The sequence below is a fragment of the Corylus avellana genome, chromosome ca1 (assembly GCF_901000735.1).
Source record: "Corylus avellana chromosome ca1, CavTom2PMs-1.0".
NCBI lineage: Eukaryota > Viridiplantae > Streptophyta > Magnoliopsida > Fagales > Betulaceae > Corylus > Corylus avellana.
The window spans coordinates 6,569,330-6,589,026 of record NC_081541.1 but is presented as its reverse complement, the minus strand read 5'-3'; the positions used below and the strand labels follow the sequence as shown (position 1 = coordinate 6,589,026).

Sequence of the window (19,697 nt, the reverse complement as noted above, 5' to 3'; positions counted from 1 at the left end):
GGCTCCTCGAGTTGGTCCTTTACTTAAGTAGGGAAGCCCATCTCACATATCATTGTCCAAAGAGGGATAAGAGGAAGAATCTCCAATTGTAATTGATATGTTCCGGTACTGAATCACCGAATACTACTTTCCTCCACATCAACAACATAGAATTTCTCTACAATTGCCACTACCGAGACCTAGAAAAAACCACAGTTGATGATCAACTCATGAATTACTTTATTTATTTATTTATTTTTTGTTACTTTGCTTCACCTTGCTGATTTGGAGAGAGAGAGAGAAAGCAAATGTGGAGTATACGTCACTTAATATATATATATATATACTGCAACAGTGACTAAACAAACTAGACACGTGTTGTTATATAATTGATGCTGACATGTCAAGTTAGCATATTCTGTTAACTATTCTCCGAGTAGGAACCTATATATATATATATATATATATATATATATATATATTTTGCTTTACCCTAAGGAGTGATTAATGACTTTTTTAAACTCCAACTATTTGTCAACACCTAAGGCTCAAACCACATGGACCAAAAATCCATGCATCCCCTTTATTGAACCAGCTTTTAGCACTCCTTTTCAACACCTCGTTTTCGAATCCCTTTACTTCGTATTTCCTTTGAGACATCTTGCTTTGCTCCCGCAGAAAAATTAAGAGACCCCCAGCTTGGCAATGGCATATATGATCAAAAAATTTCATCTTATGTGATGCGCGCACACAGACGGGTGCATGGTAGAAAAATCATAACTTGTTTATAAATACATAAACAAATGCATATTCTTAAGAAAAGACTCATTTTATTTTGGAGAAACTATATTTACCTCCCCCCCAAATCTTTTCTTTTTTTATGGAGCTAATTTAACAACAGGAGCCTAGATTGTGGAAACATTGCATGAAATGTAAAGTCAAGTATTACTTCAAGATAAAAACAGAAATAATTCCAAGGTGGTAAATACCTTTCCCAACCAAATACAACCCTTTAGTATCCCAAACACAGAAATCTTGTTTTCATTTCCTGGTCATGCTACAGTGGCAAAACACTCGGGAATCCACAACCAGGTCTTGACAATGATACATTTCTCTCAGCAAAATATGTTGTCATTTCGATATCTCATTATTTATCATGGTCAGCAACAGCAACAACCACATATAAAGGCAGCAATGAAAGCAAGTTATTTGGTGAAGTACTCAAAAAAAAAAGGGATAGACTTGCAAGTTGAGAATGTGGGGAGGAGTAATGAAACATGAACACCTTGTGTAGGAGCTCTAGAGTTGCTTGGCTTACAACTAGCCTTCCCAAATTGCAAACACAGAAAATAACCACGGGTTAAGGATACTGCAAACCAAACCTACTCACCAACTGCAACAAAAGGTAATCCCCTGATGACAAAAGAAACGCAAGAGCAAAATCAGTAATCATTTCAACCCTCCCTCTCTCTCTCTCTCTCCCCCCTAGTACTAAGAAAACTTCTGAAACTTCTATTTTGCTTGATAATTAAGTCACACACTCTAATGGGATTTGAACCAATGAACTTACTCACTACCATATACTGATGGGGAGTGCAAGCGTCAACTGACCAAAAGGTCACTGACCTGAGACAACTTCCGACACTATGGAAGGAAAAGAATAAAATTGCATTTCTAGGATAAAATTGAAATGAAAATTTTTCAAAAATAGTTTCAAGATGAGTAGTAGTTGAGGTTGACCAATATGGATTTAAATCTAGATTCCTTTAGTACATTCTATACTAGCACTAAGAACAAGCTTACCAGCCGCCGTGTCTTGAGAAATAGTCATTATCCAGCGATATAGCAAGAGCAACAGCTACAGCTCTCTCTGACAGAGTCAGTGGACGGGCAACTTCCAACTCTTGGATCTGCCACCAAAGCCAGCAGATTAAGATTATAAAAATGATTAAATAATAAAGACCTTTTTTTTTTTCTTCTAATGTGGTACTCTACCGCTCTGGTAGGACCAGTCTTGGAGCTGGGATCAGAACTCCCAAACCGGATCACGTACTGACCAGCATCAGTAAAGATCTGCATTTCATCAGATTATAGCTCAAATTAAATTGCCATATCAGTAGATGGTTCCTTTGGCAACCAAAATAAGATCTGATATCTCAAATAAAAATAGAAATGCAAATGATCCTTGACAAAAAAAGCGATATAAACCAGAGGGCTAGATAGAGGCCTCTGAACGATGGAACACAACATGGCATGTGCCAGCTCTGCTTTTAAGATCAGTAACAACTCAGCATCTAGTACTTTGACGAGGACAACTACATAACACATTTCCAATGGTCTAACCGCAACATATGTATCATATTAATTACATCAGATTCACAGTGAGATGCTAATTCCCCTAATATGTTTCAAAATAAAACTTCCAAAACACAGTGCATTCATCCAAGAGCATTGATCTTCACAGCCCAAACATATCTTGTTTATCTCAGTCCTTATTCATTTTTGTAAAGAGATTTATACAAGGTAGTAAATAGAAGGGTGAAAACTTGAATATGGAATATTTTAAAGTGAATAATAGTAAAAAGCAAGGAACATCAAGAACTCTAAATACATAAGGTACACATGGTCTTATGCTTAGTAAGGCAAATAAAAGTTGTGCATTTCAACAATACTCGTGTCTTAAAAACTTAATTCTGAAAAAGGAAATCATTCTTGCATTCAGAACTAGCTCACTATGCTCTATGTGATCTATAAAAAGAACCTCTCACAGCACCACATTTTCGAGTATGTTGTGTGCTGGTTCCCCTCCCATTCCAAGAGATGAAACAATCCATGTTCCAGGCAAGATAAAATTAGATGAAAAATCAAGCTGATATTTCTCCAGATATCTGTGAATATGCCCATAGTGTATATTCTTCAACTTCTCAAAGACTTATATAGTTTGGCATATTGAGAGTTTTTTGGTTTCTTCATTAAATTTGTGCCTATTGTGCGGTGCAACAATTGATTAGCTTAGTCTAGGAACTAATGAAAAAAAAAAAAAAAAAAAAAAGATGAAAAACACCGGCTCTTTAAAATGAATGAAACTCCACTGTGAAAAGAGAGACCAAATGGAGCATGAAAACCAACTGCACAGTGAATATTAATGTTTTGAAAAACAAAAAATTAAAACATTAAAAAAAAAAAAAAGAAAAAAGAAAAGAGAAACTACCTCAAAGCCAAAACCCCTCCAGTCACGATCTATCTCGGCAAGCACTTTCCCATCAATGTCTTTCAAAGTAAATGTCCAATTCCAGAATCCAGGATTTTCAACCACAGCAAACTGATTATTCCTGAAAATCAAATGATCTGAGTCTTGGAAATTTAGAAAGAAGCTAGACAGTTCAAACGTTTTTCAACCCGTGATTGACCCATTTATTAAACGGGTCAACCCGTTTATCCCAAACCCTTAACTCTTTAATTTTGTGTCGAGTTTGCGGGTCGAGTCAAAAATTTCCAGCCCTAACTTTTGTTGCCCTTATTCCCAAGGAAGATGGGGTGATAGATATTTAAGAGTTTCGTCCTATTAGTCTTGTGGGTGGCGTCCATAAAATTATCTCTAAGTCCTAACTAGAAGGCTGAAAACGGGGTCAGAAAAGGTTATTTCCAGGTCTCATAATGCTTTTATACAAATTTTAAACTCAGTTCTTATTGCAAATAAATGCCTTGACAGTAAAATTAGATCATGGAATCCAGGTGTGCTTTGTAAATTGGATCTAGAGAAGGCTTATGATCATGTCAATTGTGATTTCATGTTGTATCTGTTAAGGAGATGTGGCTTTGGGGAGAAATGGTGCGATTGAATAGCATATTGCATCTCTACAATGTGTTTCTTTGTGTTGATTAACGAAACTCCAACCGGTTTCTTTAATAGCTCATGGCCTGAGACAGGGGATCTATTCCTTCTACTGTTCGTTGTTGTCATGGAGCATTTGAGTATTATGTTGTCTGCAACTGTGGATGGGAGACTTTTATCAGGTTTTTTGATGGGGTCCAGGAATAACGATGAGCTCCTAGTGTCTCATCTCTTATTTGTGAATGACGCCCTGATTTTTGTGAAGCAAATCCAGATCATCTACTTCATTAGTAGTGTATTTTCTTATGCTTTGAAGCTATCTTGGGGTTGAAAATTAATTTGGCTAAATCATAGTTAGTCTCTGTTGGCGCCACGGAAAATGTTGGAGGCTTGGCTAGTAACCTTGGTTGTAAGGTGTCCTCCTTGCCTATGAAGTACCTAGGTCTTCCATTGGGAGCTTCCTTTAAGGCAAAATCAATATGGGATAATAATAATGAAAAGATGGAAATTTGTTTGGCGGGTTAGAAGAGGCTTTATTTGTCTAAGAATGGTATTGCTTTGATTAAAAGAACTCTTTCCAATTGTGTACTTATTAATTGTCCCTTTTTTCCATCCCTGTTGGAGTTGCTAATTGCATTGAGAAACTTCAGCAAGATTCTTGTGGGGTAGAGTCGATGATGAGTTTAACTTCTAGCTAGTTAGTTGCTCAAAGATTTGTACTTCAATTTCCCCAGGTGTTTCAAGGGTTAGAAACTTGCTTTTGTTTAACCGAGCTCTCTTGAAAAAATGGTTATGGCGGTATGCCACATAGATGGAGGCTTGTGGAGATCAATGGTGGAAGTTAAATATGATAGCATGTGGAGAGAGTGGTGTTCTAAAGCGGTTTTTGGGTCCTAAGGGGTTGGGGTGTGGAAAAACATTATGAAGGGTGGGGGGGTTGTTCTAGATTGGTGAGGTTTGAGGTGGGGAGATGGGTCTAAAATCAAGTTTTGACATGATGTGTAGTATGGACATCAAACCTTGAAGGCAACTTTCTCGTTGTTATTTAGTATTGTTCGCTATAAGGAAGCCTAGGCAAATCATGTGCAATTTTCTAGCGACACTTTACAGTTTAATATCATATCAGTTCATGATTGGGAGGTGGAGGTGGTCACCTTGTTCTTTAATTTTTTGTACTCTTTTAGGTAAATTTAATGGATCCCTTCCAAAAGGCGGACATTCAAGATCATATCTCATTATCATGCTCTTAAACCCTTTCCCCACCCCCCGTGCTGGCTCTCCTTTCCTTGGAAGAGCATTTGGAGAAATAAAGCTCCCTTGAGAGTAGTGTTCTTTGTTTGGACGGAAGCATTAGGAAAGATTTTAACCTTAGATAACCTGAGAAAGAGACACATCATAATGATTGATTGGTGTTGTATGTGAAAGAAGAGCGGGGAATCCATTGATCATCTTATGCTCCATTGCGAAGTAGCTAGAGAGTTGTGGTTATCAGTTTTTGGTCTTTTTGGATAGAGTGGATCATGCCCCAACAAGTAGTGGAGCTGTTGTCTAGTTGGAAAAGTTAGTTTAGTAGCCACTGCAATATAGAAGTCTGAAGGACGGATCCACTGTGCTTAATTTGATGTTTTTGGAGATAACGCAATACTCAAAACTTTGAAGATTGTGAGAGAACAGTGATAGAGTTGAAAGCTATCATATTCAAGTCTCTTCATGTTTGGTTGGCTGCCTACAATAGTTCTCACTTTTCTGATTTTCTAGAATTTTTGAGTTTCTACCGCTACTTAATGGGTTTCTCTTAAATACTCCTTGCACTTATAATAAGATTGAAGTACTTATAAAAAAAGGTAATTTCTAATTGTAGGTTAGTGGTCCTTCAGGAAGTATAAAATATAGCTTCACACTGTAGTTATTGTAAGATTCACACAGTAAAGTCATCTTCCCACAATATTCAAAAGTACTACTTTCTCCCATTCATGGACAACATAGCAAATACTTAAAAAGCTAATTCACTTAGAGTCACTTGCTGACCCAGAAGATCTACCACTCCACAACCATCTATATTATGTGTGTACTTTAACCAAGCACCCCAAATAAAACCGCTGGGCTCCAAACCTCAACTGCAAATAAATTTAAAGGTACTAACCCTGATTTAATAAAGTACTTTGTAAAAAGAGTTCAGAAAATAGCATTACCCCAGATACAAGTCATACACCCTCTTCCAAAGATGCCATCGTCTGTGAACCACACCAACTTCCTAGATAGGAACAGATTTTTGACATCACCGACAGTCAAATTGCTGCTTAACATGCTCAAAACTTCATAGTGTTGCAGTAACAAACAGCATAAACTTCTAATTGCCATACCTTACCATCAATCTCTGTGTAAATTGAGCTGGTTATCCACCAAAAAGGCCTGCGAACCTGAACATGGTAAACAAAAACTTCAAGCCAAAACAGCAACATATCCAAACCATAAGAATCTAAGCCTCACATAGTTCCAAAAGAATAATAAATCTCTACAAAGCCTCACCCTGAAGAGCTCATTACCCATCGAATCAGTTATATAAGCAACAAAAGGGCGCCTTAACCGAAGCAACTGCAAAAGGCAAAACAAGCATTAGCAAGGAGAGTTCTATAAAAAAAATTAAATATCACAAGCATGCAAGCAAAGTAACCAGCATTCCAAAACCCCAAAACAGCAAAGCTTTTAAGAACATCATACATGTAAACTAGTATTCATACTTGCTTAATTATTTCTTATCCCAAAAGTTTAAGCTAACAGAAAATTGTGAACTTAATCATTTAATTAATATTTTAACACTATCCTCACATGTGAGCTCAAGCTCTTACTCAATAAATGAGGCTCAACAAATGGAATATTTAAATAAACGAGTGGTAAACTGTAGAGTCAGGGTTCGCACTTATAACCTCTGCTTTGATACTACGTTAAATCATTACTTACTCAAAAACTTAAGTTAATAGGAAATGGTGAACTTAATCATTTAATTGACATTCCACCACTATTTAAACATACAATAATTTCCAGAATCAACTTAATTAAGTACAGACAAAAGTGTCAATGGTGCCAGCATGTTAAGGGACATGCTATTGATACAAAAAGGTTCTCTGGACCTATCCACCAATTGTCCCAGATCATGGTGTAGATATTAAATTTAAGCCTTCTCGGTTAGTTGAATCGCTTTTGGTACTCAAAAGAGTATTTCAGAACAATTCTGGTTGCAGTTATCAAAACCAGCTTAAAAACAAAACTTTTCTAAATGTAGAACCATTTTTTTTCAGTTCTAAAATTGTTGTTTTTGTGCACTTAGGCACCTCCAACACCATCACTCTCTTTTCTGTCACAACACTACCATACAACAGCTCATGGTTGCCACCTTAACTAACTTCCAACTCCACCAACCAACTTGTTAATCATGATGGAAATGGAAGAAAATGTATGAAAGAAGGAGCTGATTTTCTCTGCTATTCATTCCATATATATAGGAGAAATTATTACAATAGAGAGAAATTCCCTGAGAATGACAGCTGGTACTAGGACACCTATTCTAGACACCTCATTTAAGTTTTCTTCTAGAATAGTAAAACTTATTACAGCATGCATTCTAACACTCCCTCAAGTTGGAGCATACATGTCACATAAGCCCAACTTGGAACAGATAAATTCTAACCGACTCTTACATAATGACTTTGTGAAGATATCAGCAAGTTGGTCCTCAGACTTCACAAATGGTGTGGCTAAATCTCCATTCAATATTTTGTCTCGAACTAAGTGACAATCAACCTCAATGTGCTTGGCCATCTCATGGAATACAGGATTAAAGGTCTTCTCATGTGCTTGGTCTTCTCATGGAATACAGGATTTAGAGGCGTAGAGCAGCTTGGTTATTACAAGATTGTGGGAAAGGTGTAGGTACTGGGAAGCCTATCTCCTGAAGCCAGAAGGAGGTGTTGTAACCAAGTAAGCTCACAAGCAATATGAGCCATCGCTCTATACTTTGCTTTTACACTCGATCAGGCAACTACATTTTGCTTCTTACTTTACCACGTCATGAGATTTCCTTCCAGAAAATCTGTTTTCTTAGTTTAAAAAATTACTCAATGGCAAGCTCTTATTATTATTACTAATTGTGTTTTATTTTTAGGATAGGCTCCTATTGGGATTGAATCTATGACTCACCTTCCACCTCTTGTTTATCTTGCTTATGAAAGTTTGTTGCTTTACTCATTTAATGGCAATCTCTCATTAGTAAAATGGAAAAGGAGATGTTTTTCTTACAAATGAATCATAAATATTTTCATACAAAGCAGTATGGGAAAGGAATCTAACCAAACTTTCGGACAGAATGATATGGGAGTTCCCTTATCAAACACAAATAACACACAGCCCATCCCTTTCAAATTTGGTGTGCAGAGCATACCACCACATCATTCTATCATCATATAATTAGGTAAGGTTTGGCAACTCTACTGGCCTTGAGATTGAATATCTTCTGAATGGATTTTTGCTGCATGCATTATTGTAAAAGGTAATGTTTTATATTATACTGAAAATAGTATAGGCTAAACCAGAGAGTATTTATGCCGATTGAAGTTGCATTTGGTTATGATAGTAAACAATTACTTTTTTCTTTTTCTTTTTTCAATGATCAGATAGCTTCCCATACTTCAAACATATCTTATAGTCAAGTACAGTACCATGTATCCACATCTACATCACATACCTCAATCATACTTATCTGCTAATAACTACTGCATATAATTTATTCTATCACGCCATCATTCAGTAGTATCAATCATAGACAACATACGGAGACCCCATTGTCACAGCTTACACTCATAACGAAGCACACAACACAGAGAATTCATTTTGCACGAGTTCACAAACACATGCAAAACATCTCTCAGTACCACACACAGTCACTGTCCCACCGAGCACTCACGTCTCTCTCTCTCTCTCATGCACAAAACACACTCGACATAGTTAGAGCAATCACAACTCATATGAACACCCACTCACCCAGCAGAGGAAAAGAGCACATTAAAAGCAGCAAATAGCAGAGACATGTAAAGGGCAGATTGAAAGCCAGTGATACCAACAGCCAGCCAAAATTGAAACCCTAAGCCATTCAAATATAAAACTTTTTTTTTTTTTGATGCCGGGGAACCTCTCCAAGGTAGGGCCCTTCGGACCCACCCTTGCAGAGTAAACCCCGGTTCCGTGCACCGCACCTTCAGAAGTTTCCCTATATGGAACTGATTAAATCGCTGGCTTTTCACCAGGGGGTGTGGCCCCAAGGGATTGTTTGCACCCATAAGGTGTTGAACCTTGAACCTTGAAGGGAGCAAACCCTCAAGACCAAGGCCTTCACCACTTGAGCCAACCCCTTGGGGTTATTCAAATATAAAACTCCCCAATCATATTGCAACCAAACCCCATTCAGTCATGAAACACTCATCAAATCAAACCCCAAAATCAAACACCCAAACCAAGCCCCCAAATCAAACCCTAAATCAGTCCCCCAAAGTAAAGCCCCAAAGCAAACCCCAACACACCTTCAAGCAAAACCGAAGCGGAAACGAGAGAGAAGAGTGAAGGAGAAAGGAAAAGAAACAAAAAGATCCTGAAACAGTCATGTAGGGCATGGAAACCGATAAGCTGAAAGAGAAGTGAGAAGTAGAAGAAGGAATGAGAATGAAGGGTTTGAGAAATTCTCAATTTTACTTATGTGTAGAGGTTGGGGTGGTATTCATTTCAGTATTTAATACAAATAGGGATACCAACATCCAAGGAATAGTGCACGCCATTTTTTTCCTTGGAAACCAAATAAGGAATTTTTGGTAGAGATGCCAAACACCACGTTCAGCATTGAATTTATTTATTTTTTGATAAGTAATGAGAATATTATTGAAAAAGCACAAAGGGGCGCAACCCTAATGCAAAAAATATATACAATAGAAACCCCTATGGAATATACAAAGAGCACATATTCAAGAACTCATCTAAAGTCGGGACCACACTACGATGATGATCCAACACCCACAAGTGTAGCATAGAGATCATATTCTTCCTCATTCCATCCACCGAACACTCCTTATCCCCAAACGTTTGTGCATTCCTCTCCCGCCAAATACACCACGTGATGCACAAAGGAACCATCCTCCAAATGACTTTAGAGCTAACCCTACCCCCCCAGCTGATTCCAGCAAGACAGCAAGTCAATGAACCGTTGCGGCATGACCCACTATATACCGAACAAAGTAAAAACATAGTTCCATAACCGAGTAGCCACTTCACAATGAATCAACAGATGATTCATAGGTGCATGAGTTGTGTATTACCAATAAAATAGAAAAAGAAAAAACCTAAAGGAATCCTGATTTAAAGTGGTAGTTTTAATTGACAATGCCATTGTCCACATAATGAGAATGATATGGAAAACAAGTAGGCTTTCCATTTTATATATTGAACTCTATTGTGTACTTTGGGGCACATTACGCTTTTAATGATATGTGTTGATTACTTATTAAAAAAACATATTGAACTTTATTGATTTGCATGTAGACATTAACGTTCGGATGTGCTGACTTGGGTAGTGACCAGAGGGGAAGAATGAGATGAGAATCCTAAGACATATAACATTACTGTCAATAACAAACTGACATCAATTATATGATCCATGATTATAGTGCAACAACAAAGTAGGAATTTAAAATGAGAAGTATAATGTTAAACTACAGACCTGTCTGGAAATGAAATTACTCTGCTCATGAATAAAACCTACAGGCTGCAAAACAACATTGAGTAGCAGGAATTTGCAAATAGTTCCAGATGTAGTGAACCATTTGTTTAAAACACAATTGTGCGTTGCAAAACTTCAGGAAAATAAAAGAAATTAGAATGATTACTCACCGACTGGGGGTAGCACACATCTACTATTGCATACCGGTTTTCCTACATTTCCACCAAATAGAATTGATCACAAAGAGACAACTAGATAAAGAAAATAAAAGAAATAAAAAGAAAATGGAAAATGAAATGCTCAAAAGAGCCGGAGAAAATAGGTCATCAAAACATGCAAACACTCACTTAATAATTAAGGTAACAAGCCTCACTAAACCTAGGCAACTACTCCAGATGGATAATATCAAATAGCAAAAGCAGATACGCATGCAGACAGACAATAAAGGTCACATTTCTGCCCACCATGGTTCCAAAAATTGTTCATTGAAACCAAGCATTTGGCTCTTAGCATCACAGTGCCAACATTCTAAGCTTCAGTTGATGTCTTGTGAATTATGCAAAACATGTGAAACACAACACGCCATAAGTCTAGTTGCAAATGAATGGATCACGTCAGACCATATATATCTCAGATTTGAGGCCAACTATATAAGCAAGATGACCATTAAAGAAATGAAAAATATGTAAGCTCATCAGCCACATATTATAAGCAAAGATAGACTTTAAAAACCGAAAACAAAACTAAAAAAATCAAAGCACAATTAATCAATGATAATTTTTTATTTCCAAGTTAAAAGCTGCAGGGAAATACTTAGAGGAGTTGATCAGATGCTCTGCAAAATCAACATTCTTACCATAAACAGTTAAACACTTCAATCTACTACTTTATTTTAAAGCCAACCGTAAAAACACAATTTTTTTTTTTTAGAAAGGTAATATTTTGGCATCCTAAAAGTATCGTACATAGTTTTACTTTTACATGATATGGATAACCAAATATGCTCCTGAATCTGCATCAAGATGAATGAAAAGAACATAATGATAGGGAAGTTAATTACCTGCTCAAAACCAAGCACAAGATTTGCCCACTCTATATCCCTAGTAATCAGCAAATTGGACCTAGCAAGAAGCGGTGCAACCTGGGCCTAATATATTCACAAAATACCAAGTTAAGACATCTTCAATGTTACATATGGTAGATGAAAAAGATTAGCTATGAACGCGAGAAACTTGAAAAGAACAAGTCCAAACAAAACCAAATGTCACATGACATTTAATCTTGACAATGTGTCTCCAAGATTAGGAGATATTAAATCATTACCTGCCACATAATAAAGGACAAAACTGGAAAAAGTAACAGGCTTTTAGAGAATGGCCAAGTGTTCCAATGTATTTTTCCTATAATTTCCAATTTGTCTCCAAGAATAGCTAAGTCCACACGTGATGGATCATTGTTTGGGGTTCTGTAACCTGCAGTCTTTTCTTTATCATCATCATCATCTTTTTTCTTTCTCTACTTTCTTTACAAGTAACCAAAGTTATGACATTCCCCACCCTCCAAAAAGAAAAACCGAGATTCACCTGAATTTGCCACACGAATTCCTCCTTAATAATATGTAAATTTGTGTTCACAAAGCACATCATCTTTATGGACATACAAAAGGCTTTAGAAGTATGGTCTCATAAATTTAAAAAGCGTCATAAATTTTACAAAATGAAGACAATCTCAGAAGAAATTATCATGGATCAGTTGCTGTTAAATATTTGAAGGCTAATATGTCTTTCCAGCAGCAATTGCTACCTTTCTCTTGCTGCTTGTTTTTCTTTTTCTTTTTCTTTTGTTCTTATAGGGCTTTCTCTAAGCCCCACTCTCCACAAATGCACATTCAGTAATCCAATTTTCAAGAAATAAGCTACAAAAAATTGCAGCAAAAGCACAGTAAAACTGATGCATTCATTAACTGAATAGCTAGTGAAGATTCATATGCACAACAACTATCATGTTTAAGGCTAACTTCTTATAAATAACAATTTGAGAACAAGATTAAAACCCAATCTCACCTCCTCTGGAGATTCTGGCTTCAGAAAACCTGAGACAGATTGGCTGAGAGGTGCTTGAGTCAAAACTGGTTTACCCTGGTCCAAAACATTTTCTTCAGTAAGAGATGTACCCGAATACCATCTCCCATATTGATGTTGGTTATCATATGCAGTCACACCAAATTTTCCATGCTTAACAATTTTTCGTCTTCTTTTTCTCCTAGAATTTTTCATTTTCCTATCGGCAACCCAAAGCTTTACAAGAAAATCCCTATTCAAGTCAGTATCATTTTCAACACTGTGTCCAAATTTGCGCAAACCAGTTGTCGTGCTATGTGACCAAGGAAATTTTTCCTCTAAACAACCAGGTAGCTTAAATCTCCAGACATGAGGTCTTGCTAAGATCAGCCTTTCTTGAAAACCTATAGCCCCACGCCCCAAACCATCTTGCCACAATGATCTTGCCGGAAGACATCCACTTTGAGATTGCAAGTCAGGAAGGATGCCAACCTTCTCAGTGGTAAAAGCACCATTTTGGTTTTTATTTAAAGTATGATACAATGATGACCTCCTTCCAATGGTTTTATTAATTCGGACAAGGCAACGACAACCCTCTGTCCAATTCATCTAATAGAACAGTTGTGCCTGCAGAAATGGAATTGCAAGCTGATAGAACTCCCTGGGTTACAAAAATAAAAATAAAAAATTGAAAAGCACAGTTAAAATATACTGACTAAGTCAGTAAGATTAATACCTCTTCAAATAAAGAATCTAGTGAAGATTGCCAGTTCAGAAAAATTGATCTACAGTTGTTGAAGATTCCTGTCACATATCCCATAATTTTCTCACATTAATCAAGGTGTTCCAAAATTGATTTAAGTGAATTAGCAGCATTCTAATAAAGGTGTTCCATAAAATGGAACCAATAGGATAGAAAAGATGCTTCATATATAAGAATTGCTGTTATGAGAAATGAAACCATTACTGAGGAACCAGCTAAACTACAGAGAGAGAAGGAAAATAAACGATTTCCAAAAACAACAAAGCAAAGAGAAGAAAATAAACTACATGGGACTCCGATAGAGGTAAACAAGTGGAATTAGTATAACAAAGAAGAAACTCCAAACAGTCGAAATCCATGATCCCACATGACATCATGTCAAGAAGAACATAACACATGGAATTAGTATGATAAATACATAAAATGCAGAAAAGGCTAATTTCACATTGGCACATTACATTGGCAAGCATAAATGGCCACAAATATGTAAACTATAACGTATTCCCACATCCAAACGCGTATCAAATCCATGTTCACAATCTATATTTCAACCTATACATACTTGACCTTCTATTGACTTAAGATTGGGAACAATTCCCCGGTACCAAAAACCCCAATTTCATCACCAACAACGAATAAAAAAAAAAAAGAGTAAAAACATTAAATACCAAAAATAAGAAAGAATAAAAGCACGAACTTCTCTCTCTCTCTACAAGTTGGTCGACGTTGGTGTCCAAATGAGCTCTTGACCCTCCACTAACCCAATCAAACACTACCACGCAACTGAAGAATTGAATAATCAATCCTTTTCCTCCATGTTACTAGCAGCCAAACACGGCAGATTTCAAAATTTTCTTTCCTTTTCCGTGATTTTCCTGCAACCAAACATAAGTTAGAGCAAATTCGATAACATCACATGTTGAAGTCACCAAAATCCATACCAACGTTGTATTCAACACAAACACAAGTGAACCAAAAAAGTGTTTTCAGGAAACACATTTTCGCTTTCGAATGCGATAGTTTAAAAGGAGAAAACAGTCAAAACACTCACCGCTCTTCCTTCTTTAACTCTCTGTCTCTGTCTCCGTCTCCCTCCCCTCTTCTCTCCCTTTCGTAATTTCCTTTTAAAATGTTTGGATTTGGTACGGTGATCACGAACGAATGAGACGGTTTGTTCCAATGGCCATCTGCCACGTCAAGGGGAAATAAGTGACCCCACAGGTTTGATAGCGCGGTGAATAGGGGTGTACAAACCGAGCAGTTATGTCAAATAATTAATTAGACTTAAAAGACAACTTAATTAAGGAGTTAATTGGACTTTGGGTCATTAGGGACACCTTGAAGGGCATTTTTTAAATTTTGGATTTCGAAGCTATAGTAGATCAACACTCGTTGACTTTTTGTTGACCGCTGGTTTTTGCTCGCGCATGCCACGTGCAACTCAAAAACCCTGGATAAACAATGCACGAGCGCTTGCACCTTTTAGAGATTTTCTGCAGTGCCCTCAGCTTTTTCTCCCTATTTAAACCTTCTACGCCTTTAAACCTTCATCTCAGCCTCTAAAACCTTTGAAAAACTTGGTTGCTTTGATTCTTGAGTGTGTGAGGTTGTGAGTTTTTTTTAGAAGAATGAAGTGTTCTTTGAGAGTTTGCTTGTTGAGGTAATCACTACGCTCTCTCTCTCTCTCTTTGTGTTTTGTTAAGTTGTTATGCTAGCTTCTTAATTTATGGTAGCTTAGTTGTTAATATATAGGAGTTTTTAGCTTTAATCTCATTTTGAGTCTTTCATTTCTGTTTAGGCTTAATCTTATTACTTGGAGACGTTATTGTGATTAGGAGATGATACAAACCATTTATGTAGCTTAAAGACCCGTCGAAAAAAGGCTTGGGAGCACGTTGGACTAAATGAGGATATACCTAAACCTCACTGGCTAAGCGCTCGCCCTAGGGGACGAGAACTCAACCAGAGACGTTCTAGGGAACGTCATCTTGGCCCGACGTTCCGCCACCCCTTTTTTGAGTCTTAGGTTTGTTTTAGTTTGACTTAGGACTAATAGTAGGTTTTTCACAGATTTGAAGAACCCAGATCGTTTGGAGGAATACTCTAAGAACTTGTTCGACCTAGGTGAGTTTTAACTCACACAATGCTTGTCATTTATTTTCCCGCATTGAACAACTATTTTGTGTACCAAACATGCATATTTACAACTCTCACGATATACACTTTGTTGCATCATTAACTCTATCATTTGTGAAAATGTGCTACCTAATAAGATAATGACATTGAGATTTGTAAAAGCATGTATGTAAAATACAAACAAGATTGATTGTATCGTATGACATGGTACACCGGTACGTGCGGGATAACAGCCACGGACTTACTATACATGTTAACTTTATGGTCAAATATACGTGTTATTATATAGGCCTTGGATCTAATGGTTGTTTAATGACCGGCGCAGTCTTAATGGGCTGTCATTACAGGACCTACATCATTAGTAGCGTTGGCCACCTAAGATCGGACTCGGTCGGGCCGCTACTGTTATGGATGGTAACGTACAATGGTCGGGGCACTGGCATTGTATTATAGGTCCCTCGGGACAACGTCAACCCTGCTGAGAAGAGATAATATTTCGGGTCGACCATACTATTGAACTATTACTGATTCTCGTGATTATAAGCATGTACTATATTTATATCGCATTCATGAATAACTGTCATACCTAAAATGCTGCATTCTTTACCAAACGAAGTTCATCACTAAAATTGCATGGGTATTGTGCGCATTATCTCTCACTAAATCCTTAGACTTACCCATTTTTATTTTTTCTCCCATTATGTATAAATTGTGCAGTTTAGCTAGCGTAGAGGATGATGCCTTTGAACCGGATCATAGTGATTGCGCATGACCTGATTCAAGTCATTTTTTAGGACATGGACCCTATTTGGCTGAAGTCCATGCAGGACAATGGAGGGACTATCTGGGTAGAGATGATAGAGATATTGATCATGCTTGCACTACTTAAGATTAGACGTTAATCTTGTTATCTTATTTTAAGACAATGATTTAGGGTTGTAATATTTTGATTATCAGTCTTTGACCATACATTTGATGACATATTTATGATATGATGTTTTTATCTTTACTCTGGTGGTTGTGCTTGTGATGTTTAGTTATTACTTTCTATTCTTATAGTTTAAAGTCTTCCTCTATATTATCTTGTTTATGAAAGATAATGATCTCTAAGTCTTGTCCTGTGAGGGATGTAGGCTGAGAGATGAACCATGAAATCAATTACCAGTTAAATAATTTCCACGGGGTGTTACAGGTTATAACTGCTCCACAACCGTTAACCGCATAATCGCTTTGGTAAGCAATTATAAAAAAACCACTAACCACCTAGGATGGGGCGGTTAGCGGTTTTAGGGTAGGAAAAACCGAAAAAGCAGTTGATAACGCTAACCGCCTTCCCTTATATATAATAAGATAAATATATATTTTATATTTATATTAAAAATATAACATTAAAACGACGTTGTTTTGGGGTCAAACATGAGTTAGGGATAGAGTTTCATCACATTTCTTGTTTTTTATAACACTTTGACCCAAAACTATTTAAAATAAGCCTAAAAAATAGGCACATAAAGTCTCAAAACATCTCAAAAAGCCCATAAAAATAAAAAATAAAATAAAAAAAATAAAAAAAGAGAGTTAAAAATTTGCACGTTATTGGTTTGAATAACCATTAACTGCCTAGGCGAACTGCCTAAGCGGAACGATTGCGGTTATTAAAATCCAATAACCACCTTAGACGGTTGCGGTTAACGGTTTTAGCTAATAACCGCAACCGCTTGTACACCCTTAGCGGTGAGGGCTATGATCAGTGACGTGGAGAGCATGGGATTGGTAGATACAACTTGTGTGTTTGAGAGTTTATTATTATTATTAAGAAACTTGAATTGACTATCATTATTCAAGAGTAATGCTAAAAGTCATTATTGTGTCACTCTTGTGTCATTCTAAAAATGATGTCTTTTAAAACCATTATTGGGCATGTATTGATAATTATTGAATTTTAATCAAATAGTGATTTTAAAGCCACCTCATTCATAGAGTGACTTATATAATTACTCATTATCTAATCCAAAATACTAATGTGTCAATGTTAAAAGACTTTTGGTTTAATCATAAAAAAAAAATTAATAGTTGGTTGGAAGTTGGAAATATCACATCAATATTATGTGATAAAAATGTAATATGTAACATTACTTTTAGAAATTTAATTGAAATCTAATTTTGTTCTAATTAAAATTTTTGATCATTCATGTATTGGCACCAAACAAATTAATCAAAATTGTCATTCCACCTACTATGGGCAAAATATGCAAACCAATCATTTCTCAATAGTTAAAGCCCAATAAAATAACAAGAAATGATTGGTGCCGATATTTTGTCCATATATAATTTGTTCTCATATCATCTTATAAATCAATCATTAGATTTGTGGGTTTATATGAACCTCACATAAGTTAATAGTGAACGCCACAAATTTAATGTTTGATCTATTGAATTTATAGGAAAATATGGGTAAATTATTGACACTAATCATTATCTAAAATAATTCTATGTATATAAAAGTAGTACATCACTTGACACATGGCAAAAAAACAAAAAATTAGAAGAAAAATAGAAGAAGAAAGAGGGAGAGGAAGGTGGCTAGCATGAATAAATTAGAAGGAAGACAATAGTTATTATTGTGTCATTTCAAATATGATGTGATTTTTAAAATTATCATTAAATTTGAAATAATCATTATTAGATTTTGATCTACTAGTGATTTTAAAAGTCACATTATATTTTGAAAGACACAAAAAAGGCTATCCTCCTTCTAGTATTACTTAACTACCACCCTACCATCTCCTCCTGTAGCACCCCAGATTTTTTTAAAAGTCTTATTTTAGAGATATCAAATTGATGCTATGATTATATTAATATTCATATTAGGTAATGGCATTTACTTTGAGGTTGAGATATTTATTGATGATATTAGGTAATAATATTTATTCTTGAGGAATTTATTAGATCTTATGAATATTATTGGAATGAATATTGATTTGAGGTTATTATATCATGATGATGATTTTATTTTGATTATTTTATTGGGAGATTTAAGAGATATGATAATTGATGATTGATTGGTATAATTTGGAGTATGATTGTAATAATTGGTGATTGATTTTATGAGTAAGGAATTTGTGGGATTCAGATTATTAAGGGAAATTAGGTGAGAATAATATTTAATATTTTATTAGATCTGTTTTTAATAAATTGGAGTGAAACCTAACTTTCACGCCTACTTTTCCCCAATTTTCTCACCTGCTCCCACTTTTTCTTTCTTATTCTTTTTTTATTCAAACCTAAACTTTGAGTTCACACCTAAACTTCTTTCTTATTCCTTTTTATATTCTTATTTTATATTATTTTTTCTTTTCTCCTTTTCTCCCCCGACAACTCTCACCAACTCTCACTCTTTCTTTCTTATTCATATTATTTTATTCATATTATATTCTTTCTTCTTTCTTTTCTCCTTCTGCCGACACTTTCTTATTCCTATTTATATTCTTATTTTATATTATTTCTTTCTTTCTTCTTTCTTTTCTCCCTCTGCCGACAGCTCTCACCTACTCCCACCTTTTTCTTTCTCTTTTAATCCTTCCTTATTTAAATGCCTCATTCATACCAAAGAGATGAGAGAAACCGAGAGTGAGATGGAATTTAAGACAGAGAGCTGAAGAGGAAGAAAGAGAGTTTAGGCGAGAGAGAGAGAGAGAGAGAAGTCAGTGAAGGGATTGTTATGGGTATGGACCAACTGCAGCAGAACGGGTTTCAAGTAATTACCTTTGATGATCCATTCATGTAATCCACTGTAAGTATTCTTACTTACTGAGTATGATATTGATATCCAATAATACGGATTTTTGTGGTTTTATAACTTGTCTAGCATTTTGCTATATATATGATTCAACAATGATTTATATTGTCGGAAATCAATTGACTCACTACTTCACAGTTTTTTGTAGTGCTTGCAGGAATGGAAAATCAAGGTAATTATGCAGTTGTGATTAGAGATTCATATTGAGATGTACAGAGATTCCAAGTTGGTTAAGTTTTGTCTAGAGTTTAGACTGTCGGATAGATTTGTATAAATGCCTTGTACGACATAGCTTTGGGTATTTTTGTATAAAGAAAAGTATTTTAACAGTATTTTTTTGTATTGATAATTACAGTTTTTCCGCTATA

General features: G+C 35.9%; 1 protein-coding gene across 2 annotated transcripts; it reads right to left on the bottom strand.

Moving 5' to 3' along the window:
• Nucleotides 1-900: 900 nt before the first annotated feature.
• LOC132167862 (altered inheritance rate of mitochondria protein 25) lies at nt 901-14,506 on the bottom strand. 2 transcript variants are annotated; one of them, XM_059578900.1, is made up of 14 exons: nt 14,449-14,506; nt 14,095-14,272; nt 13,371-13,438; nt 12,638-13,261; nt 11,635-11,721; nt 10,745-10,786; nt 10,575-10,619; nt 6,344-6,409; nt 6,178-6,234; nt 6,007-6,068; nt 3,191-3,311; nt 1,975-2,052; nt 1,783-1,889; nt 901-1,392 (listed from the first exon to the last, which is right to left on the bottom strand). In XM_059578900.1, exons 4-14 carry the CDS (start codon nt 13,241-13,243, stop codon nt 1,362-1,364), a joined length of 1,302 nt encoding a protein of 433 aa, XP_059434883.1. In that variant the 5' UTR covers nt 13,244-13,261; nt 13,371-13,438; nt 14,095-14,272; nt 14,449-14,506; the 3' UTR covers nt 901-1,361. The 2 variants fall into 2 exon arrangements, with proteins under 2 accessions (XP_059434883.1, XP_059434884.1); XM_059578901.1 differs by lacking the exon at nt 14,449-14,506 and adding an exon at nt 14,339-14,428.
• Between the last annotated feature and the right edge of the window lie 5,191 nt (nt 14,507-19,697).